Source organism: Penaeus monodon, chromosome 4, assembly GCF_015228065.2.
Source record: "Penaeus monodon isolate SGIC_2016 chromosome 4, NSTDA_Pmon_1, whole genome shotgun sequence".
Lineage (NCBI taxonomy): Eukaryota > Metazoa > Arthropoda > Malacostraca > Decapoda > Penaeidae > Penaeus > Penaeus monodon.
Window position 1 is genome coordinate 59,313,798 of NC_051389.1, and position 23,981 is coordinate 59,337,778.

General features: G+C 43.0%; 1 protein-coding gene across 2 annotated transcripts in view; it reads right to left on the reverse strand.

The window, feature by feature from the left end:
* LOC119572400 (THO complex subunit 2-like) overlaps window positions 1-12,100 on the reverse strand; it is a 55,356-nt gene extending 43,256 nt beyond the window's left edge. For both annotated transcript variants that reach the window (XR_005228722.1, XM_037919503.1), the window contains exons 1-18: window positions 12,000-12,100; window positions 10,625-10,698; window positions 10,103-10,194; window positions 9,488-9,726; window positions 9,186-9,319; window positions 8,772-9,022; window positions 8,040-8,261; window positions 7,664-7,791; window positions 7,256-7,454; window positions 6,566-6,723; window positions 6,220-6,406; window positions 5,419-5,563; window positions 5,083-5,285; window positions 1,656-1,874; window positions 1,222-1,386; window positions 782-922; window positions 478-597; window positions 103-222 (exon numbers count right to left, since the gene is read on the reverse strand). Coding sequence is in view for 1 of the 2 variants with exons in the window: in XM_037919503.1 (XP_037775431.1) it covers window positions 103-222; window positions 478-597; window positions 782-922; window positions 1,222-1,386; window positions 1,656-1,874; window positions 5,083-5,285; window positions 5,419-5,563; window positions 6,220-6,406; window positions 6,566-6,723; window positions 7,256-7,454; window positions 7,664-7,791; window positions 8,040-8,261; window positions 8,772-9,022; window positions 9,186-9,319; window positions 9,488-9,726; window positions 10,103-10,194; window positions 10,625-10,698; window positions 12,000-12,070 (2,868 nt within the window). In the remaining variant the exon portion in view is untranslated. The remainder of the gene's footprint in view (window positions 1-102; window positions 223-477; window positions 598-781; window positions 923-1,221; window positions 1,387-1,655; window positions 1,875-5,082; window positions 5,286-5,418; window positions 5,564-6,219; window positions 6,407-6,565; window positions 6,724-7,255; window positions 7,455-7,663; window positions 7,792-8,039; window positions 8,262-8,771; window positions 9,023-9,185; window positions 9,320-9,487; window positions 9,727-10,102; window positions 10,195-10,624; window positions 10,699-11,999) is intronic.
* Window positions 12,101-23,981: the final 11,881 nt, after the last annotated feature.

Here is a 23,981-nt window from a genome sequence, read left to right on the forward strand (position 1 = left end):
TACTGACTACAAGATATAAACATAACGAAGAATACAACAACAATAACAACAGCAAGATGAAGAAAAGAAGAAGTAGATGAAGAAACAATGACGAAAACGCACCTGCTGTAATCTGGCATACACTCTGTCTACGTGCTCCTTTTGACGTTTCTCCTCTTCCTGGAGCTTCTCTTTCAGTGCCAAAAGACGGTCAGTCTCCTTCTTGCGTTTGTTTGTCGATGGCTTTGGAAAATATAATAGGTTATGGAAATTGATCTAGGAAAATTTGGGAAACTTATGTACTTTGACAAAGCCATGGCAGTTAAAGTACAAATAGGCTAGTAATATTATACCAACATAAAGGTGCTTTTTAGTACATCACTTGGAAAAGATGACTAAGGGTGATGAGCAAGTACTGTAGGAAAATTAATAAGCTCCCAAAATTAAATAATTTCCAGACACACCAATTTCTAAATCTTCAAAAATCATGCTACTTACGCTAACATTTGCATCAATCTTTTTGATCTCCTTCTCATACATGTGGTGTGGGACCTCCAGGTCAGACATGGTGAGTGTCCAAAAAGTGAGGAAGAAGGAGGGATCCATGTCCTCCCAGACCTGATAATTGACAAACTGTTTTAGCCATGCAGTTTTGAGAAACTTAAATGCAATTTGGCCTGCCGTGTAATATCAAAGTCCAACAAAACAGGAAGTTTGAGAATCTTGGTTCATTATTGTCTCAAGGATTTTCTAATTTTGCATATTACTTATATTTCCTCTGTGTATTCACAGAGTACTATACCTTAATACTGAAATGTGGCTGGATGCTGGAAACAATGGGTTCAAAAACTTCATTGCAAGCCTGAATATAACGATCTTTCTTTTGCTCAATGGTCAGTTTCTTCTCACCACGATCTTGCCTTCTTAATTCATCATATCTGGACTGTTGAAATAAAAGACAAGTAAAATATATACAAAAACACATACTGTGAAGAGGTAGTGATAAAAAAATTAATATACACTTATTCACACAGTACAAACATGTACTTATTATGAGTTTGAAAACCAGCACAACAGTGAGTATCTTTTCAGAAACAAAATCCAAAACCATCAGATGTTTAGAGCAAGCAAGCACCCATTTCTCTCTCTCTCTCTCTCTCTCTCTCTCTCACACACACACACACACTTACTATCTCTAAATTCCACTAAAGAGAAAACTTAGCATCAGTACACTAAACTTACATTTAACATATTTATAAAAAGAGGACGTGCGAGGAAGAATGCAACATCAGCGTTGATGTGGTAATCAGAGAGCAATGACCCAATGCTTGGCAGCCGATCACTCAGCTCCTCTATAGTGACAACTTGGAAGAGATATGAGCCAAACTGCACCATTGTATCCTGGCACTGCAATATTGAAATAAAAAAGGAAAAATGTGAGAAGGAAAAGAAGAAGAAGAAAAAAAACAAACTAACATAATCTATAGATATTTGAATATATCAAAATTTCATTGTTGCTCTAGGGTTAATGCCATGGAGATTTCTTGTTGCTCTTACTATAAAGCATATAAATATTTTACATTATGAATTCTCCAGAAGCAATTCATTGAAGTACAAATGAAATGAAACTTGATTCATGGTATTTACTTTAAAGTAATTATTGATTATACACTTACTTGATCATACAGCTTCCCTACAAGTTTTAAATGGGGCGATTCTGTCTGATTGTACACAATAGATGACCTCTGCTGTGCCATAAGCAGCAACAAAGGTATTGCAAGGTCATTCTCCAGGAGAGCCTCCTTCAAACGGAGAGAAGACCTCTTGGTGTTCCTCTCCTGTTGATACTGCCCTGCTTCCCGACGCAGGAGTTCTCCACCACACATAGCACTCAACTGTAAATTTAAAGTGGGTATGCTACAGTCAAGGTAAAGATGTTTTTGACAGCTTGAGGACTTAGTAGCTAATTCTGGAGAAATTATCAGGAAAAAAAAAAAATTATGGACTCGTCTGTGTCTAACATAGCTGACACCACCTGCAAATACTCGGACCTGCCTGGTGGCAGGCGTATAAAATGTCAATGACAATTTAAATGCCATGTCTTTAACCCAGCGCTACCAGGTCACATGATCCAGTGTCATAATAAACCGCTTGGTCAGCATGGTAAGCCTGTAGGCACAGTGACACTCCAGAGCATGTAGAGCAGGATGTCCAGCTTGATGTAGTGGACTCCCGTGCCCAGTGTCTGGCCATTGCCAGAAATCACCAGAGTTTTATTATGCTCAGGGATTTCTGCTACCCGGCAGTGATGGGTTAAATGCCCGGATAACATTGCCACAACCCTTTTTCTCTTTTGTCTTATATTTACTGCATTTTTTTTTCTATAATTTTCTATGCTTCCTTTTGCATATTTTGCATTCTAATATCATTGTACAGCAACTGCAGTGAGGTGGTGTCGCCTTCCTCCCCATTAAAAAGAGGGAGCGTCAATAACTGATAAATAGTGGGAGATGGTGCACGCCATACTCTCACCTGTTGCTTGTATCTCCTAGTGTTGTTGTTTGGCAATTTTATTGCCTGAACACAGTGACAATACCAACAGTAAGCACTAAAAGGAAAGCCTTCTGAACCTCCTAAAAATGCTCAGAATAGAGGAAGAAGTTCCAAGTATCTTGGGACCCGCAGAGGATGCGAGACATCTTTTGCTTCAGAAACACTTACAAAGAATGTTACAGTAGCTGAGTTTCATCACAGTTTATTGCTAAGGAAATAAGGAGAAACTCATGAAGAGGGTGAAGATAATGCTATAGTGGTACTTTCACGGCTAGACTGAAATCCCTATGGTGAGGTGTGAGAAAGGCTATTAAATTCCTTTGAGCATTATCCTAATTACTTTGATTGTAAAAACATTTGATGTGATGATTGCGACACTTTGAAACCTTGAAAGAGCAAACAAGGACAGTGACTTTACAGAAGGGAATATCTGATGGTTATGGGAAGGTAGGCTTGTCAAGCCTTTCCACCAATCATGGAATGCATGAGATATCTCCCACAACATTCAGTATGCATGCTACTTATATATATAAACAAATGTACTATTTCTATAATGAACAGCAGTGCCTAACCAGACAATGTGTAGAGAACCTGTATGACATGCAAGGGAAAGGAAAATACAGTGAAGGGTACCTAAATGTAGATGCTATCTTTGATGGTACCTGGCTCACTTCAGACCATTAGCCATATATAGAAGTAAGCTGTGATATCATCAGTTCATTCTTGACTTTGAAGTTCTAAGCAAGTATCACCAATCATGTGCAATGATGGAAAGCAGAAGACAAAGAAGAAGAAGAAGAAGAAGAATTAAAAGATCGGAGCAGCTTCGATGAATGGCACAAGACTGTGCATAGTGGACAATGTGAGACAAATTTTTCTGGACTACTGGGATCAATGGAGATGGAAGGAATTGAGGGAGGAGTGAAAGAGACAAACTCAGATGTTGTGATCTTCCTCGGCGATGGCAATTCCAGAGCCTACAAAGCAGTGACAAAAATTAATGAAGAAATGGACCGTACAGTGACAAAACTTGTAAAGTAAAAGTGTATGATTCACATACAAAAAAGAACAGCCACAAGACTCAGGAAACTGAAAGAATTGGAGAAAATAAGAAAACCAAGCAAAGGAAATCTATGAGAAAAAATTTAATCAGAGGGAAGCACCAACTAACAAACAAGCTGACTGATGCCTCTCAAAAATACTTTGGTAAGACCATCCAGGTGCATTTTTAGGAAGTAGTAGATGAAGGCAAGTCTCCCCCATTATGTCCAACTGTTGAAGAATTATCTCAGGCTTGAGAAAAAGTATGAGGACAGAGTGAGGGAAGTCTTCAAGATTTGTCAAGCCATGCCCTCTTCAAAAGATGTTTCAGGGGCCCAGAGCCAGGACAGAAATGAGGGACTTCATTCGAAGTACTTCACATAAACAAGCTTATTTACATAAACAACGGGGTACCAGGAGTCTGAATATTTGAATATGTGGACTTGGTGAGGGAACACTTCCCACATGGCCACACAGTGGAAACAAAACTGTGACCTTGAGCGACCTGACCTGGCATTACTAACCTCCCGAGCTTGGCTAAAGCATGAAGTAAATAATCTTCTTATATTGTCACTATTATCTATATGGTGTCGTGATGTATTCAACATAAAAATGTGATTATCCCAAGAATTATTAAAAAAAAAAAAAAATTCTATTTATATATTTACTTTTGTGTTTGAAAATGCCCATTTTCATATTTTTTAAAATTAAAGAGTCTAGTATCAGTGGATAAAAGCAATGCATATATTTGACATGATTAGAAATATATTAGGTATTATGTCATTATAGATAAAAAAGGATCTATTGTTTTATGCACTTACAGCTGTAAAGACATAGATATATATATATATATATATATATATATATATATATATATATATATATATATATATATATATATATATATATATATATATATAACCATGTTAAAAATTATTATATGGATTTGTGAAAAAGAAGCATAAGGAGGACCAAATATTGTTAGTTATTATCGTATCAGGGTACATTTGCTTGCAAAGGACTTATGACATAGACATATCAATGATGATAACCATTTGATAATTAAGAGTTTGGAGGTGATACCTGAAACACGGTGATATTATTTACATATGTTACATTCAGCCAATTATTACGAGTCTCTGAAGAATATCTTTGTCTTTACTAAAAAAGGATATAAGTGAAGTGATAGAATCCAAGCCTAGTACTGAGCTATATAAATTATCCATCATAAACTGCCAAAACTTAATCAATGAATACCCAACAAATTCAGCCTTGTAAAGTCATCAACTGAAAAATGAATAAATTAAAATATGTACTATAAATCAAATTAAAAGATTTATGACTGATAGAAAACCAGTGTCATAATTTTAGAATTTCAGCAGAGCAACTACTAGTATATCAGAAACAAAAAGGAAAATAGTGCAGATTTTAGACAACTGTCTAAAAATGAACATATTACAAACAAATAACCAATAATGTCTTCTTGCTAATGGGGCACTCCTCCCTAACCTGTTCAGCTGTGAGATCTTCTAAAGTGTCTGTTCCACCCATTTTCTGTACTATTTCTCGTAAAATGAGGAGATCAATGGATTTTTCAGACTTGAGTTGGTTGGCCACAAACTGTAAGATGCCTCCAAGGTCTGTGACATACTTCTTGAACACTGTGCCGCAAAAACTGGACAGGGATTGAAGCCATGGTGAGATGATCATCTCTGAAAGAGGAAACAAATGTTTACATCTGTGCAAACCAGACAATCCTAATCCACCAAAGACAGTAATATTCTGTGAAAGTATTAACCTTGAGATATTATTTACATAATTTCAATATAGGCAAAGTAAGAGGACCTTCATGTGCTGTTCTATCCTTGTTCTCTGAGAGAATTTCCACAATGCAGTATCCAAGCATATCATAGGAGAGAGATGTCAGGTACTTAAAGCTGTCTACCACAGGGCCAATTAGGTTGTCATACAACTGAACTTGAATCAGGATCTGTAAAAATAAAAGATAAGTATGTTAACAGTTATTACAAGGGGGGAAAGTATGCTGTTTGGCATTTATCTTTGCCATAATGAACTAGCCTGAAATGCAAGATGGTAGGTTTCCATGCCACAAGTGGACAAACCTGCTCTAAGCTGCATGCACTAAAGAGCTGATCACTTGTTTGGCCCAAGAGCAATGGCTCAAGAGTTACAGCCACTCAAAATTATGCTGAGTCTCACTTACAGGAAAATACTGTATAACGCAGCCAAAATCACAGACAGGAGGAAAATACATGTTTTCCATGCTTCTAATTATTCACTCAAGAGGCTATTTGGTGACTGTCATTATTGGACAGAATTATCTAGTCCTTTTGGTTAAGTATATATTTACAACATTCCATTTCAAATCAGTAGGAAAGGAAATGAGGCAAGGAAGAGCAAGACAGTATGAGAGAAGGGGAGGGAGAGGGAAAGGGAGTAAGAGGGATAGGGAAGGAGATAAGGGGGGGAGGGTCTGAAGGAAGGAAGGAGAAGGAAGGAAGGAAGGAAGGAAGGAAAGAGAGAGAGAGAGGGGGGGAGGAAGTAAGTAAGGAGGGAAGGAAGGAGAAAGAGAGAGAGGAGAAAGAGCAAAAAGGGAATGAGAGATTCCTAAGCATTATCACTCACATAATGGAATATGGGGCCAGGGTTGTTATGCGTCAGTTTTCCAATGCCTCGGCTTACAGGCTTGATGGTTTCTTTTGTGATGCGCATCATGATGAACTTAGCCTTCTTGAGCAGCCAAGCCCGACGCCTCATCAACATGGGATGCTGTGTGAAGGACTCATTCTTCCATCGGCCATACAACCTATATCTGTAAGTTATTCGATACAATGGCATTAGTCTTTGACTATAAAAAAATTTGCACCAAACTTTAATTACATTTGCACAACACAATCAGCCAGAGAATTTTAAACATACCCAACTTCAAACTCTCAAATTTATCTATTTTCTTAAACTGCTGATAACTAACCTGTGTTGATAGGGATACATCTTGAGTGTTTCCCAAATCTCCTCTGCCAAGCATGGGTTCGAGTCTAGCATGGAGAGCGATGGAAGGAGAACTTCATCCAAAACGCTTAAAAACTCAAAGTAGAAATTGGACCGCTCACCATCTTCCCCTACTGGTGCCTGCAAAGGTGAACTAGGGTTAAGATGTCATTCATATCTGCATTAAAGATTTTACACTACTTAAATTATTTGTAATTCAAAAGATAATGGTATATGAAGGGTTAAAAAATGTAAACAAAAACTTTTTCAGCCAAGAATTGAACTGCTCTGGCAAAAAGGGGCTCCTATACCCTTTCTCCCCTCCACAAAGCCTTGATTTGCATTGTTGGTATTGATTAAGCCTTACTATTACAGGAGTTTGTAACTCAGTGTGCAAGTCTGAGGTTATAATTGGTGAAAGTTTAAGAGCAGCTTGATTTTAAATTTAGTGCTGTCACATTCCAGGACAGGCCTCAGTACAGAAATCTGATATCAAATATCAAAAGCTTATCATTAGGGGAACACTTAAAATAAACGAGAAATAACAGAAAACAAGAAAATAAAATATTTTTCAAATATTGGTAATAACAATACTATAAAAATAATGTAATTTACATAATATATATGCAGCAATACCACATAAAACAACCTATACAACACTTGTCTTTCTCACCTCCTTGAGAGCAACACGAGCCACCCTCAGGACCTTGCACATGAGCCCTGGGTCATGGTACAGGTGTGGTCCAAGCACAAGCAGCATGGGGAACACTGTGGAACAGACATCACTGAACTTCTTGGCTGGTTGTGGGGCTAGAGGGTTGTCTAGTGGCTTCACTCGAGAGGCCTTGAGTCGGCTTGGTAAATTGCACACCCTGCAAATTGGCATGAGTGTTAAACCATTTTTAATGATGATTTGCTATGCTTACAAATGGCCAACCATTTTAAAAGTGGACCATCTTTATACATACTTCAAACAGATATTATTTCATCAACAATGTCATAAAGCATATATCTCCTTACCTTCATTATTCTATTAAACTAACATTCTCTATAAAAAAGTCTGAGGAAATGACTGACTTACTCTCTGTAGATGGGTTCAATTGTGGCATGAACTAGTTGACAAAGTGCTTGACTCACAGGAGGAAAAGACATCAAATAATAGTCAGGGAAACGAGATGAAATTTCTACAAAATGCTCCCAAGCTCCAACCTGTTTTGGTAGGAAAAATATTATGGACAAGTTACAAGAAGGAAAGGCCAACATTTTTAATCACCACAATGAAAATTAATCAGTTTTTTTTCTGACAAAATTATTGATGCTCTCAACCTTAACTATTTACTTCAGTTCACATACATCAGAGTATAGCCTATATCAATATTCTCATATTGTTTATAGCAGCAATACTTAACAGAAGGATCTTCCTGCCTTAATCAACCAAATTCTACCATTTGACTAACCTCAATGAGAGCAATGCACAACTGGATCTTTTGATTGGACAGATACACCTCCTGATTTTTGAAGTCCTCTTTGAGACCCTCCTCTTCCTGCCGCTCTTGTTCCTTTTCCTTGTCTTTATCCTTGTCTTTGGTAGATATGACATTAAGCTTTCTGACGATCTCCTTCGCCTCACTCTCCTCCTTCAGATGGCACTCAATCATGGAGGAGTCCTCGGGTGTCAGCTGGTGTGTGGATGAGTAAAAAAATGGCCTTTAGAATAGATGGGACAAATGTTGAGCAGCTGGTGAATAAATTGCTATAACTGTCATGTGCATGGAGAATTGATTGAGTTAACATATCTGACGAGAAGTAGGGAAATCAAGATGGTTTTATCAAAAGTGAGCCACCTTTGTGCCCATGTATAAATCATCATCAACATTTTTTCTAAGTAATCTATGAGAAGGAAAATCTAAAATATGAAAGAAAATAACCATGAGGAGGAAAAAAGTGATAAGGAGATGAAGAAGAAAGGGTAAGTAGAGGAAGAAAAATGATAATGAAAAAAGAATAAAAGGAGTAATAGGAAAAAGAAAAAGAAAGATGAGCAGAAGGGTAGAAGGAACATAAAAACACGTGCTGGGGATTCAGAAGGTAGAGAGAAGTGAAGAGAAAAAGAAAATGAGTGGAGGAAAAGGAGAAGTAATCTCCAAAACTATAGCTATGATAACTGATGTAGGCCTATGCATCTTTACCCATGAGTAGATATCAGAAAGCTGCAGGATGTTGGCCTGGATGAGGAGTGCTATGGTGGTGTAGATCCCCTTGGTGTCCTTCCCATTTGAGGCGTAATTGTTGAGCTTGAAGCCCAAGAGTTCACTGATGGTGGCTGACTCACAAGGATACTGATTGAGGAGTCCTGTGTAGAACTGGTGTTGGGATGGCCGAGCCTCCAAGGACTCCAAGATAAGGTCTAAGACACGATTGGGGTCCAAGTTGAAACCACCTGAAAGTGAAAAATGAGTTTATGTGCTGAATTCATATAACAAAAAAATTACGTATACACAATTTCAAAGATTTTTAATTAATCTGTAATTGCACGTGTATATACATAGAAAGACACATGAATATACACATAAATATATATGCAGAAAACTCCTTTGGATTACCAATAAGACTACGAATAACTTGGATGATTGACTGAGGTGTAACCCTCTCTGTTATTTCTTGATTGAGCTCTGTCACAAGCTTAGCATAACCTTCTGTTTCTTCTCGTAATAGGTTGAATTTCTGTTGTTTGTAGCTGTAGGCCATGAGAAATGTATTAGTAAGAACTCACTTGTCAAAGGGATATTTGAAAATAGAATTATCCAACATTACACAATATGCTTTTATACAGGGAAAAGATTCACAAATGGTATCAATTTAATTACTAAAATTAACTATTATATACCTATCCAAATATACTTACAATAACTTAGTCTTCACTTTTATCTGCTTTGTGTGGAAATTTTTCTTGTTTTTCACTATGCCATAATCTCCGAGGGTTTCAATCTCCAACCTTTCCTTCATCATTTTATCTATGTCTAAGGACTTGAGCAGCATCATCAGCTGCTCACGGTTTCTGCTGAGGCGGTCAATGGTGGAAGCTTCCAGGTCAAGAAGGGTAGCCACCTCCACCAGCTGTGATGCCAGATCTGGGTGCCAGTTCTGTGGAGATCATAGGGATGTTACTTTCTAAATATCATAATCCCTAATAAAAAGACAGCTTTTACCTTTTCCTCTCTACCTGTATTGCTCTCACATGTCTCTGTTTGTCTGTCTTTCTCTGCTTATTTCACAATATAAATTTTAAAAACTTGGTGACTCTGAAAATACACTTATGAAATATAGTAATGTTTAAATACAATACAATCAAAATTACTACTACTATCTAAAAAAAATATCTATCTATCTATCTATCTATATACACACAAGTATACTCATAGAATAACATGAAAATATGCATATATGCATATTTACATACATAAATAAATAAATGAATGAATAAATTAATATATAAGCTACAGCTCTATATTATACTTACAAGCATTTCTGCGAGAAGCGGTCGCACATGTTCACGTGTTAAGTTGCCTCTTAAAACAGCTGACAATATCTCATACAGTCCTCTGGACAGGTCTGAAAGTTTGATAAACATATTAACATAATTATATCTAGTTAAATTTGTGAAATAATTACTGAAATATCATTAAAGTGGTTTACTGTATTACTCAAGTGACCCACTATAAAACAAATAAACAGAAAATATATTTCTTATGCTATGGATATTCCTATTTAGGTCACATTCAATTCCAGTAATACTTTCAAAAAATATTTAATGCTTGTCAAATGACTGATCTATCTATAAACAAGTACTATTTGTAGATGTCCACAGAGCAGTCCTATCTACCAATATATATATGTATGTATGTATATATATATATATATATATATATATATATATATATATATATATATATATATATATATATATATATATATATATGGTAGATATAAAGGAAAACAAATATTCAAGACTTTCATTCTAAGACAAAACAGGACCCTTTACCTTTGCAAACACTTGGCTGGGATAAGCCAGGGTTATCTGAGTCTTCTTTTAATAGCTGCTTGATTGTTTGGATTCTGAAAAGAAATGAAAAATTAATGAGACGTAATAAAGAGATTGGGTTGTTATAGTCATGGGCTAGAATCTGACCAAGGATCTTGCATTTAATCATTTTGAGTAAATCACACCTCTCAACACATGCAATGTGTTTCATTAAGGATGTCAAATGGAAATAAATATCGCTATGTAGTAATATTAAACTGTAAAGCTTCCTCAATAAGCTTTCACTGTAAATAATGAAATTTGTCAATAAAAACATATACAACTGTCAACTACTATCGAACACTTTGTCTTATTTCATTTATTTATCAAATTTTTAGAAATCTTTATCTTGACCACATACATATTGAACAATATTTCATAGGTATCAGCACGTTTATTATTGGGAAAAGGTGTCATGCAAGTAATCATGAGCACCCATACTTTTCTGCATCTTGGTATCACCAGGTCTCTTTGTGTTATCAGTCAACACCGTAAAAATAAGTTCCATGAATAAAAAGGTTCCACGATTCCCAACCGATAGAGAGGGTGTTACTCAAAGTATCTCAAAAGGAAAAAAAATAATTCACATATTTTCCAGTGTAGTCTTTCCGAACCAGTGACTTCTTCAACGCAAAATGGCAGCGTCAGTAGTATGCCACCTGCAGTAAATCTGTCATAAAAGGGAGTGCGGAGACTGACAGGTTCACCCTTTGGAAAACCTGGCTTCTTGCCCTGATGCTGACAGGGACAACACTCTTGTGAGAGGCATTATGGTATCATATCGATTCTCTCTACATAAACTGGTTGCAACATTTACAACAAGGAATTGCCAACTACAAAACGGTAAATGCATGAAGGTGTAGCAAAATCAGATATATTCACATTAGGGGGTCCTTTGGGTGAAGTTCTCCCACAAAAGATAACGACCTCTCACCAAATCTCTAAGCCTTTAATGTACGCCATAGAACCCCGTGATTCGCCTAATGCTCCGTAAACACTTGGACGGCTGCCGGTCAAACAACGATGCAAACAAAACATCACGCCAAACAATGACTCACACGCGCTCATCTCCTTTTGCTTTGTTAAGGACAAGGCAAACGATTCACTTGAAAGCGTTAAATGAGCGTTCCTTACACCACATATTCATCTGTAACCTTCCAGAAAAGTTATAAGAGAAAACAAAACAAAACTACATTTGTTGACACTTGGGACTCTCGGAATCCTCAATTGCAAAGCTCTTAAAATTGCAATATTTCTGTGATAATATTGCGAAAATACCTCTACAAAATTCGTGGTGAAATTGGAATTTTTTGGTAAATAGGAAAACCTGACTTACACTTCTGCTTTGCCCGATTTTGCCCAATTTTTCCAAGTCTCGAGTGTAAACAAGCGGTGACTGCCCGCCATCTTTGCTCTGTGGCGCCGCCTCTAAAACGCCATCCCAACCTCCGAATGCATTTTAATATATATTTTCCTGCTGCGGATTTTCATTCCTTAAAGGTAATCATTTCCCTAGTGCATATATGAGTTGAATGTTGTATGGTATGGGCTCTCGACTTCGGAGTCGGATTGTATTTTTTTGTTTTGTTTTGTTATCTCTGATGTGAAGTAACAGGAAAGGATACGAGTTAATTTGGTGATAACTCTTTTCCCATTGTACTTATTAAATTACAAGTTACTGATATTGTAAATATACTCTTGATGCAAAGAAATGAACATAATTATTTTTGAAAATACGTTAGCTTTGCAGAGGATTACGTTAATTGTCTGAAATCAACCGTACCAATGCATTAATTTTGTTGCTAAGACAGCATTCATAGCATTGATAATATGTCATTGCGCCCTTAAGAGGTCACAAGAAAATAGCTATTCAAAAATGTTATCAAAGCTCCCCCAGCTAGCGCGCGTCACCTAGCGGGGGTGCGAGGAAGCTGGGTTATAAAAGGACACGTGAAATTCTATTTTAATTTTTAATCAGTAAAAAATGTCTATAATATTTGGCGTATGCCATCGAGACCGCATCGAGTGCATTTCTGCGACACAAGCGTTCAAAAAGCCTTTTATCCCTGCCCTCCCTGGGCTGCGGGAGCCACCTAGCGGCGGCGGGAAGAAGCTCGGTTCAAAAACAAACCATGGCGCCGAGAAGGAAGGGAGCGACGGACAGTCCCAGGACTCCGAACAACTTTGAGTACTTAAAGAGCATCGGTGACTTCAAGAAGACGATCAGGAGGAGAGATACACTCAAGGCCTTCAAAACAGGAAAGGTAAGCGGCTCAAAAAACGCGAGGTGTGGTTAGTTTTTTAAAGAAGGTTCTCAAGACAGTCTCCCAGAAAGTTCGGTCGAAGTTGCCAGGCGGCGAAGAAATGACGAAGAAAGTAGGGTTTCGGCCGATTTCTAGGATTTTTACTCCCTTTCCTTTGGCAAAAATGCAGGATTTAATTGGAAATTTACCTATATTAATATTGCCGGACACAACTAATGCATATTTACACAGAAAAAATAAATTAAAAGGGCAATTTTATGTAATCGGATTAAAAAGGGCTTTAAACTGCTCAATGAACTTCAATTGCATTTGAGGCTTAATGTGCAAGGGACTTGATGGAGGTCAACGACATAAATTGTGGAAGAACATTGAACTTACTTCGAAGGTTTTTTATTTAATTTTTAAAGGCGAATTAACCTATGCACGGCCAAAATACAAATGAGCCAATTGTTAAATAATTTTTTAAAAATCGTTTACCAATTATTCTTGAAAATAGAGAGTAAAGAAATGCCAAGAACGTCAGTAAAAAGTTCCACACATAGAGATAGACATATATGCATTTATATGTGTAAAGATCACAATCTCGAACATCTTTTTTTAACACCACCGTGTCATGACCCTTCACGGTGACCTTACTGACCTCGTGGGTTTTCCAGCATCCGTGGCTAATCCCATTATCCTTCCTCCTCCCTCCCATCCCTCCTCCCTCCCAACCATCCTCCCACAGTCCCGCAGCGCCGAAAAGATTTGGAGGTGTTATTGTTTACAGATGGGCCACGGGAGGGCGGGGTCAAAGGTCAGCTGCCCGTCTGCTTCTTGCCGCTTGGTTGGTATGTCGACCGTTGCGTGCTTAAAGGGCCATTATTGGTGCAAGTGACCCGGGCGAGGGAGAGGGCGGGGCTAGGAGTGTCTGCTTGGCATCTCCGGCAAACCGATACCCCCTTTTTGTTGGCACTTTAATCTCGCTTTCGTTCGTCCGTTATGTTTTTTTTATTCCGCTCTCATTGTCAGTTGCACATTGCTCTTCTCTACGCTGAATACTCTCTCTCTCTCTCTCTCTCTCTCTCTCTCTCTCTCTCTCTCTCTCTCTCTCTCTCTCTCTCTCTCTCTCACTCCTCTCTCTCCTCTCTCTCCCTCCTCTCTCTCTCATCTCCCTCTCTCCTCTCTCCTCTCTCTCTCTCTTCTCTCTTCTCTCTCTCCTCCTCTCCCATCTCTCCCTCTCCTCCTCTCTCTCTCTCTCTCTCTCTCTCTCTCTCTCTCTCTCTCTCTCCTCTCTCCCTCCCCCTCTCTCTTCTCTCTCTCCTCTCTCTCCTCTCTCTCCTCTCTCTCTCTCTCTCTCTCCTCTCTCTCTCTCTCCCTCTCCGTTCCCCTCTTCCTCTCTCTCTCTCTCTCTCTCTCTCTCTCGTCTCTCTCTCCTCTCTCTCTCTCTCTCTCTCTCTCTCTCTCTCTCTCTCTCTCTCTCTCTCTCTCTCTCTTCTCTCTCTCTCTCTCTAGTCTCACTCTCTCTCTCTCTCTCATTCTTCTCCTCTCTTCTCTCTCTTCTCTTCCTCCTTCTCTCTCTCTCTCTCTCTGCCTTCTTCCTCTCTCTCCTCTTCTCTCTCTCTCCTCTCTTCTCTCCTCTCTCTCTTCTTCTCTCTCTCTGGCCGTCTCTCTCTCTCTCTCTCTGGCCGTCTCTCTCTCTCTCTCTCTCTGGCCCGTCTCTCTCTGGCCGTCTCTGTCTCTCTCTCTTTCTTTCTCCCCTCTCCCCTTTCTTTCTCTCACTATCTCTCTTTTCTCTCTCTCTCTCTCTCTCCTCTCTCTTTTCTCTTCTCTCTCTCTCTCTCTCTCCCCTCTCTCTCTCCTCTCTCATCTCTCTCTCTCTCTCTCTCTCTCTCTATCTCTCTCTCTCTCTCCCTCTCTCTCCCCCTCTCTCTCCCCCCCCCTCTCTCTCCCTCTCTCTCTCTCTCTCTCTCTCTCTCTCTTCTTTCTCTCTCATTCCCTCATTCCCCTTTTGTTTTTATTTTCCAGCACTTCTCTTCCCCCCAACTCCCTTTCCCTGGCTCTCTTAACTCTTTTGTTTTCTCTCTCTCCCCTTCCCTTCCTTTCCCCATCACGCTTCACTCCCTTCACTCCTTCCCTCTTCCTCCTTTCCCTACTCTTCCCTCCTGCTCTTCCTTTCCCCATCACGTCCCACTCCCTTAATTCCTTCCCCTCCTCTTCCTTTCTCCATAACTCCCTTCCCCATCACTCTCCATTCCTCCCTCCTCCTCCTCTCCTCATCACTCCTCTCTCTCCCACTCCTTTGGCCCTCAGTCACGGACGCGCCTTATGAGATAAGCATCAGCGCCGTCGTTCCGTTTCATATCTGCGGTTCGCTTCTCACTTCTCTTCCTCCGGTCTTTGCCAAGAACTTGAGTAGGTGGGTATAGTATTTTTTGTGAATTTTATCGATCGGAAATAGGAAGAAATAGTGAAAGGTACTGAGTAACGAGGCATTACACAGACTTAAAAGCACGCAATACACAAAAAGTAATTCTTTAAAGGCAATTCTTTACAGGACGGACGCACTTGCCAGAGTTGCAGTGATTGGGTGTGCCCTATGGACATTGCCCGAGGGCGGAGGATTGACGTAGCTCTGCCTCCCCCCCGAGGACACATTGTATACACCTCGCTATGTACAGCAAGATAGAACTGAAACTCGGGAGCACCGACTGGACTTGGGCTATGAGCGGCGCTTTCCGCGAATTTTTCTCTTTATATAAGTGCTGCAAATTGTTTCTTGTACCGACGACTTCAACTTTTTGTCCTCTACAAGAACAACAACATCAGTTTGCCCAAGCTTAGAGCGCCCGTACCATAAAGATTAACCGAAATTTGATAAAATATGCGCGCTTGAAATTTACATGGGTCGGGTAACTTCTTCCCGTTTAAGTGTCTGGAAAGTTGAAGTAGAGGGAGGGGTGAGAGGGGCTTCGATACGGAAGATGGGGGACGGAGAGGTGTGATGGAGGCAGAGGCAGGCGTGAGGAGTGGTGGTATGGCTCAGGTACGTAAGTAAATATATAAATGCATATGTATACGCCCGTAGCCGGACACCACCACTCACGCTACCACACACGCACGCAACCATACACAACCGCACACGCACGCAACCATACACAACCGCACACGCACACGCTACTGCATACGCTACTGCACACTGAACTGCAAACGAACCACACACGCAGCCACGCTCACAACCATAGAGCAAATCACCCACAAACATGCATATATGAGTGACGCTTATGGAATAGAGATCATGTTTGCTTTATGTATGCATGCATGTGCCTGTATGTATATGTATTATATATCATATATGCGATGACGTGAAACTGAAAACTATCTCCTAATATTTAACATCGAACTCCCATTGCGTGATAGCTTCTAGTTATCCTAAGTAATCCGCTTGTCTGTGTTGTGTGTGTGTGTGTGTGTGTGTGTGTGTGTGTGTGTGTGTGTGTGTGTGTGTGTGTGTGTTGTGTGTGTGTGTGTGTGTGTGTATGTATGTATGTATGTATGTATGTATGTATGTATGTATGTATGTATGTATGTATGTATGTGTGTGTGTGTGTGTGTGTGTGTGTGTGTGTGTGTGTGTGTGTGTGTGTGTACGTATGTATGTATGTATGTGTGTGTGTGTGTGATTATAATAATTATTTTACTGTATATATGTATTTTCTTTCAATAGATCAATCCTGTTCCACTGGAAAGTAAGACAAGCTATTGCTGGACAATATTAACCCTTTCCCAATGGGTGGCATGTACGTACATGCCATGGCATGGCTGGACTATCTGCTGGTGGCATGTATATACATGCCATGGTGTATGTATGGCTATGCCATGCGTTTGTGTGTGTGTGTGTGTGTGTGTGTGTGTGTGTGTGTTGTGTGTGTGTGTGTGTGTGTGTTCGCGCGTGCGTGCGTGCGTGTGTGCGCGTGTGCGTGTGCGTGTGGGAGAGAGCGAGAACCTGGTGCAGTCATCCGTCTCGGATGTCTGGTACTCTCTGCAGTGAGAGTTATTACCAAATTTCTTTCATTATTTGAGAATGACTCGATATTTTTTGTCCGTTACCTCACTCGATATATTAACTAGGTAGCGGTGGACACGTCACCAGCGAATATTTCTTCCTGATTTTATTGATTCACCTTTTTTTATGAAATGTCAGCCTGTGTCAGATGTGGCGAGGGGATTGGCTCCCAGATTCGTCTATAGAAAGAGCCTGTACCTAAACCTTGTTTTCCCCATACGACGCTATCGTCCCCCACCTGCTGCTGTTAACGCTTTCCTTGGTCACCTGCAACGTTCCATCCGGCACACCTGTTCGCCGCCCCCCCTCCGCAGCATTCCGTCTCCTTTGCCGCCGTTCTCTTCCATCTCTGCCTTCCCCTTCCTTCCCCCCCTCCCCGTTCCTTCCACCCTTCCCCTTCCTTCCCCCCTCCCCTTCCTTCCCCCCTCCCCCTTCCTTCCCCATCCCCCCCTTCCTTCCCCACCTCCCCCTTCCTTCCCCACCTCCCCCTTCCTTCCCCATCTCCCCCTTCCTTCCCCACCCCTCCTTCCTTCCCCCTCCCCCTTCCTTCCCCACCCCACCCTTCCTTCCCCACCCCCCCTTTCCTTCCCCATCTTCCCCTTCCTTCCCCACCTCTCCCTTCCTTCCCCCCCTTCCTTCCCCCCTTCCTTCCCCATCTCCCCCTTCCTTCCCCACCTCCCCCTTCCTTCCCTATCTCCCCCTTCCTTCCCCACCTTCCCCTTCCTTCCCCACCTTCCCCTTCCTTCCCCACCTCCCCTACCCTCCCCTTCCTTCCCCACCTCCCCCTTTCCTTCCCCTTCCCTCATGGCTTTTAGTACTCTTTCACCAGCTGTCCATTTATACATCTCATTTTCCATTCTCTCTTCGTCTCCTGTATATTTTTAAGGCACCACTTACTTTTAATTAAACAGTTCCTTGCTTAAACCAGCTGTCGAGAGTATGCCCACTGCGTCTGCTTACTAGAGATGGAGAAATAAACACATGCTATTCGTTTTCCCGCAGGTATGTGATGCTTCCTCTTACTGGCAGTTGAGGGTAATAGAGAGAAGGGGAAACGGAAAAGGGGAAATAAAGCGAGAGAGAATAGAGGATTGGCTGTGAAAGGTAAGTTCTATTTCCACTTGTTCGTTACTTTCGCATTCTGCTTCTCCAGTTTCTATTACGTGTCAGTTTACGTTAATAGAATAAGAGAGAGAAAAGACTACCGAGTGAGTGAGAGAATGAGTACGTGAGTGAATGAATGAGTGTAAGTATGAGTGCGTGGGTACAAGCGTGAGTGAGACAGTGAGTGGTTGAGTGCATGCGTGAGTGAGCGAGCAAGTGAGCGAGTGCCATGAGTAGACGAGTGAATAAACGAGTTCGCGTCCGAAGCGAAGAAGCCGCGAGCGACTGAGAAACTGTCTTGCTGGCCCCGTAATGGCCCCCTCCCCCTCCCCCTCCTGTTGTCTCCGTGGCGTCGTCGCTCGTGTGCCTGACGCGCCTCACGGGACTCCGCATTCCTCGCGGGCGACCGGAATGCGAAATGGCAGTCTTAAAGCGTCGTTCGCTCGCCCTTCGTCGCCGTCGCCGATTTTGCGTGCCGTGCGCGCGGCGAGTGGGGGAAGGGGGTCGAAGACGCTGCTATTATGATCAGCATTGCTACAGTGTTTACGCCCAACTGCTGCCATATCGCTATTAATGGGTATCTTTGTTGTTTCTGTTACAACACTATTATTAGTCTATTTATATTACAGTGTGGTAGGATATACTCTCTCTCTTCCTCTCCCTTTCTCTCTCTCTCCCTTTCTCTCTCTTTCCTCTCCCTTTTCTCTCTCCCTTCCTCTCCCTTTCTCTCTCTTCCCTTTCCTCTCTCTTCCTCTCCCTCCCTTTCTCTCTCTTCCTCTCCCTCCCTTTCTCTCTCTTCCTCTCCCTCCCTTTCTCTCTTCCTCTCCCTTCCCTCTCCCCCTTTCTCTCTCTTCCTCTCTTCCCTTTCTCTCTCTCTCTCCCTTTCTTTTTCTCTCTCTCTCTCTCTTCTCTTTCTCTCTCCTCTCGTCTTTTCCTCTCTCTCTTTCTCTCTCCCTCTTTCTCTCTCTCCTCTCTCTCTCTTTCTTCTCTCTCTCTCTCTCTCTCTCTTCTCTCTCTCTCTCTCTCTCTCTCTCTCTCCTCTCTCTCTCTCTCTCTCTCTCTCTCTCTCTCTCTCTCTCTCTCTCTCTCTCTCTCTCTCTCTCTATTTTCCTTTCTCTTGGTAACGCCGGCACCATGTCTGCCAGTCACGAACACGCTATTGTTGTGTCGTGTACGTTACGTGAAATTTCGTGTGTTTTACTCCTGATTCCATGCCCCCTCCCCCTCTTCCTCCTCCTCCTCCTCCTTATCTCCCTCCTCCTCTTCCCCTACTCCTCACCCTCCTTCCCCACCCCAAGGTCTCTCTCTCTCTCTCTCTCTCTCTCTCTCTCTCTCTCTCTATCCCTCTCTCTCTCTCCCTCCCTCTATCCCTCTCTCCGTCTCTCTCTCTCTCATCTCTCGTCTTCTCCTCTTCATCTCATCTCTCTCTCTCATCCCCTCTCTCTCTCTCTCTCTCTCTCTCCCTGTCTCTCTCGTCCCCTCTCCCCCCTTTTCCCTTCCCCCTTTTCCTTCCTCCTTGTTTTGTGTGTGTGTGTGGGGGGGATGTAAGTACCCGTGAGTGTTCAAACTTGTCTAGTGTGTGTGGGCGTGTGTCCCTGAGGTCTGGGCGTGGTGGGATGAGCTCGCTTGGCGGACAGATGAGTCTCCGGGTGACAGATGAGGTGCCTGGGTGTCGTGGGAGGGGCGGAGGTTGGAGGGGGAGGTAAGGGGGTAGGAGATGGGTGTTGGTTTTGCGATTTTTTTTTTTTAGGGGGGGCTCTCTGGTTTTGGTTTTCTGCTTGGTATTTGCAATTGCTTTCCGTCTGTCTGTTGTCTTTCTCGCCTTCGCCCCCTCCTCTCTCTCTCTCTTTCTCTCTCTCTTCTCTCTCTCTCTCTCTCTCTCTCTCTCTCTCTCTCTCTCTCTCTCCTCCTCTCTCATCTCCTCTCTCTCTCTCTCTCTCTCTCTCTCTCTCTCTCTCTCTCTGCCTCCCTCCCTCCCTCCCTCCCTCCCTCCCTCCCTCCCTCCCTCTCCCTTTCTACTCATGCTTTTCTCTTCCCCTCCTTGCCTGGTCACTTTCTCTCGAGTTTCTCTTCCTCTCCCTTTTCACTTTATCCTGTTCTCCTTGTTCTTCATTATCACTTCCATCCGTATCGTCCTTTCTCTTTTTCCTTTTTGTCAACCTCCTTCCTGTTCTTTTGTTTTCTCCTTTTCGTATGCCTACTTGCTTGCTTCCTCTTTTTACTTTTCATTCCCCCTTCTTTCCACATTCCTCTCTCCCTCCTTCCTCCCTCTTCTATTCTCCTCACCCCCCCCCCTTCCTCCTCCTCCTCTTCCATCCCCTTCTGTCTTTCTCTCCTCTTCTCTCTGTCTCCACAGTTCCTCATCTTCCCATCCTTTTCATCCTCATCCTCCTTTCCCTTGCCCTTTTCCCCTTCCAGTCCCTCCTTCCCCGTCAGGTATTTCCAGAGTGCTCCCTCTCTTTCGCAGCCACAACCGCCCTGGGGTTGCGTGTTCCCCCGGGGTACGTAGGGCAGAGCAGGGTTGTCGTGTAGCGTGTCGTGCCGTGCCGTATCGTGCCTTCGATCGTGCCGTACTGAGACATCTGATTAGGGTTTTCAGGGTCGCGGAAATTGTGGTTGGAGTCGGGGTGGCGGAGAGGGTGGGGGGTTGTGATGGTTTGGGACGGGGGGTGGGGGGAAGTGGGGCTAGGTAGGAGCCGGGCTGGGGTTGGGAGGCGAGAGGGGAGATTCTTCCTTTTCCTCGAGTAAGGAGTCTGCGAAACGCGTCTTTGCTCTTGATTTTACTCGTTGTCCTCTCCTCCTCCTCCTCCTTGATGTATGGTTAAGGGGGAAAGAAGTGCACGAAGAGAGCAACATTTCTTTAAATTTTGTTACGCTCATAAAAAGATATTTACTTGTCACGGCTAAATTTTCTTGAAAACACGGCGGCAAATGCGATCTGGCGATTGTGTGATGGGCTGGTGAACCTGCCTCGCCTCGTTAGTGGCGAGCGACGACAGCGGCGACCACTGCTTTGTGATGACCGTGATGGCATTGCCCATCATTGCCTAAATAAGGGTAGTAATGATGACGCAAATGATGACAGTAATGCTTCACCCTCATCTCTATCTTCCCACTCCCCACTCTTTCCCTCCCACCCACCCACCGCCCACCCGGCGGCGCAAGACAAAACAATAACAAATCCACGTGGTTTCGCCGTAATGGCTCTTGTTTGTCACCGGAGAAGCACGTGCTGTCTTGCATGCATGTTTACCGTAACAGTGGCCCGGTCCCTCTTCTCTCTCTTCTCCTTCCCCACCCTCTTCTCTCTCTTCTCCTTCCCCTCCCTCTTCCCACTCCTTCCCCTTCCCCTCCCTCTTCCCACTCCTTCCCCTTCCCTCCTCTCTCTTCCCACTCCGTCCCTTCTTCCCTCTCCCCTTTTTCCCCCCTCACTCTCCTCCTCTTCCCTCTTCCTGGAATGTTGCATAACGGGTGAAGGAGCAGCGGGTCCTCTTGTTGAACTAACTAAAAATCGCGTTTAATATTTGATTTATTCTCAGATTCTCTCTCTCTCTCTCTCTCTCTCTCTCTCTCTCTCTCTCTCTCTCTCTCTCTCTCTCTCTCTCTCTTCTCTCTCTCTCTCTCTCTTCTCTCTCTCTCTCTTCTCTCTCTCTCTCTTCTCTCTCTCTCTCTCTCTCTCTCTCTCTCTCTCTCTCTCTCTCTCTCTCTCTCTCTCTCTCTTCTCTCTCTCTCTCTCTCTCTCTCTCTCTCCTCTCTCTCTCTCTCTCTCTCTCTCTCTCTCTCTCTCTCCCTCCCTCCCTCCCTCCCTTCCCTCCCTCCCTCCCTTCTACCCTCCCCTCCTCCCTGTCCCTCCCCTCCTCCCTTCATCCCTCCCCCCTCTCCTCCTCCCTCTTTCCCTCCCTCCCTCCCCCTCTCCTCCTCCCTCTTTCCCTCCCTCCCTCCCCCTCTCCTCCTCCTCTCTCCCTTCCCCCTCTCCTCCTCCTTCCCTCCCTCCCCCCTCTCCTCCCCCTCCCCTCTTTCTCCCCATCCATCCTCCCCTCTTCCTTCTCCTCCTCCCCCATCTACCTGGCCATTTATGTTAAGATTACGAAGAAATATAACGCATGCAATTTTCCCCCGAAACTGTACAACAGCTGTCTACTTGATATCATTTTGTCTCTCTTTTTCGTCGAACAAACCTTCTTTCTCTCGCCTGGCTCTCTTCACGGCCACTTACGCCGAGCGAGCAGAGCACAAGGTGTTGGCGAGTGCGAGTGAGGGAGGGGGAAACAGAGGTGAGGGCAGAGTGAGTGTGACTTTGCGAGGGAGTGGGTTAGTGAGTCATGAGAGTGCGAGTTAGTAGGCGAGTTAACAGATTGAGTTGCTAACTATATAGTGGGTAATTGGGCGAGTGAAAGGGTGGTTCATACCTTACTGATGGGTGTGATTGCCTTGATGGATGAACGAGTAGGTATGCAAGAATGCAAGTGAAACGAGTTTTCGACTGTGATGATCACAGACCCGACTGAAGAAAGTGAAGAAGTGAATAAAGAAATGAATTCTCTAAGAATAGATGAAATAAAACGCTTGAAGTGTGAGTGAGCGAGCGAGCTACTGAGTGGGAGTCAGCAACACAAGATACAACTGGATTCTCCTTTACTCCAGTCGTCAAGAGAGAAGATGGAAGAGGGGACGATCTCGACGCTTCGAAGAATGCAAGGAGCTGCTTCCCTCGTCAACAGAAGAACGCTGAAGCCAATATCACAATAGAGGGTTGTCAAGCTTCTTTTTTCTTGGGGGGGGGGGGGAGGTATGTATTTCGTGAAAGTTTTCGGTGTGTTGCATGCATTGTTTTCCCGACGCTTCTCGAATGCTGGCGCATGGGCGGGGAGGCGATGCTCTTGTGTCCACGAGGGCGATGTAGCGGGAAGGATGACTTGGCTGTTTGTAATGATGCCGTTTCTTGAGTAAACATATTGTTGATATCAATGCTGACGGATGAATCTGATTCCGTTGGCAATGCGGTGCTTGCAACGTAATCTCGGGTGTGGTTTACTTAATATGTTTTTTTCTTTTTGATTTTTCTTTTGTTTTCCCCAGTGCATTTTACATCGCCGTTTTATTTATTTTTTCCCTTTCCTTACACATCCGTTCTCTTATTCCCTTACATTAGCATCGTGGCTCCCAGTCCGGTCCGCGTAGTGAGGAGTGAGGAAGAGGGGGAGGAGAGGAGGGAGATGGGGGAGGGGGAGGGGGTTACATAGCAGTGAGGGAAACAAGGAGTAGAAAGCGTAGAGCGATGTGCGTAACGGAATCTCTCTCTGCCTTCTCCTGCTTGGCTGCTGCGGAAGGCGTAAAGGGGCGCTTCTCCGCAGCCTCTCCGTCGCCGGGCCGTCACTGCTGCTCGGGGGGGGGGGGGTCTTCTGGATTTCTCCTTCTACGGTTTCTTGTTGTGTTGTTGTTGTTGTTACTGTTGTGGCTGTTGCTGTTCTGTTTACTTATCTTTTCATATCTCTTTCTTCTTTCTCTCTTTCTTCGTTCTTCTCTTCTTCATTTTCTACTTCTGTACCACATCCTTCTTCTTCCCCCACATCTTCCCCTTCTTCTTCTTCTCCTACATCTTCTCCTTCTTCTTCTTCTTCTTCTTTCTTCTTCCTCTTCCTCTTCTTCGTCTTCTTCTCCTCCTCCTCTTCTTCTTCTTCCTCCTCTTCCTCCTCCTCCTCCTCCTCCTCCTCCTCCTCCTCCTCTTCCTCCTCCTCCTCCTCTTCTTCTTCTTTTTCTTCTTCTTCCTTCTCTTCCTCTTCCTCGTCCTCTTCTTCCAAATTTTCCTCCTCCTCCTCTTCCTCCCGTTTTCTCCCTCATCCTTTTTATTCTCCTCCATTTTTTATGCCTTCGTCTTATTACATCGCATTCCTTTATTTTTTGG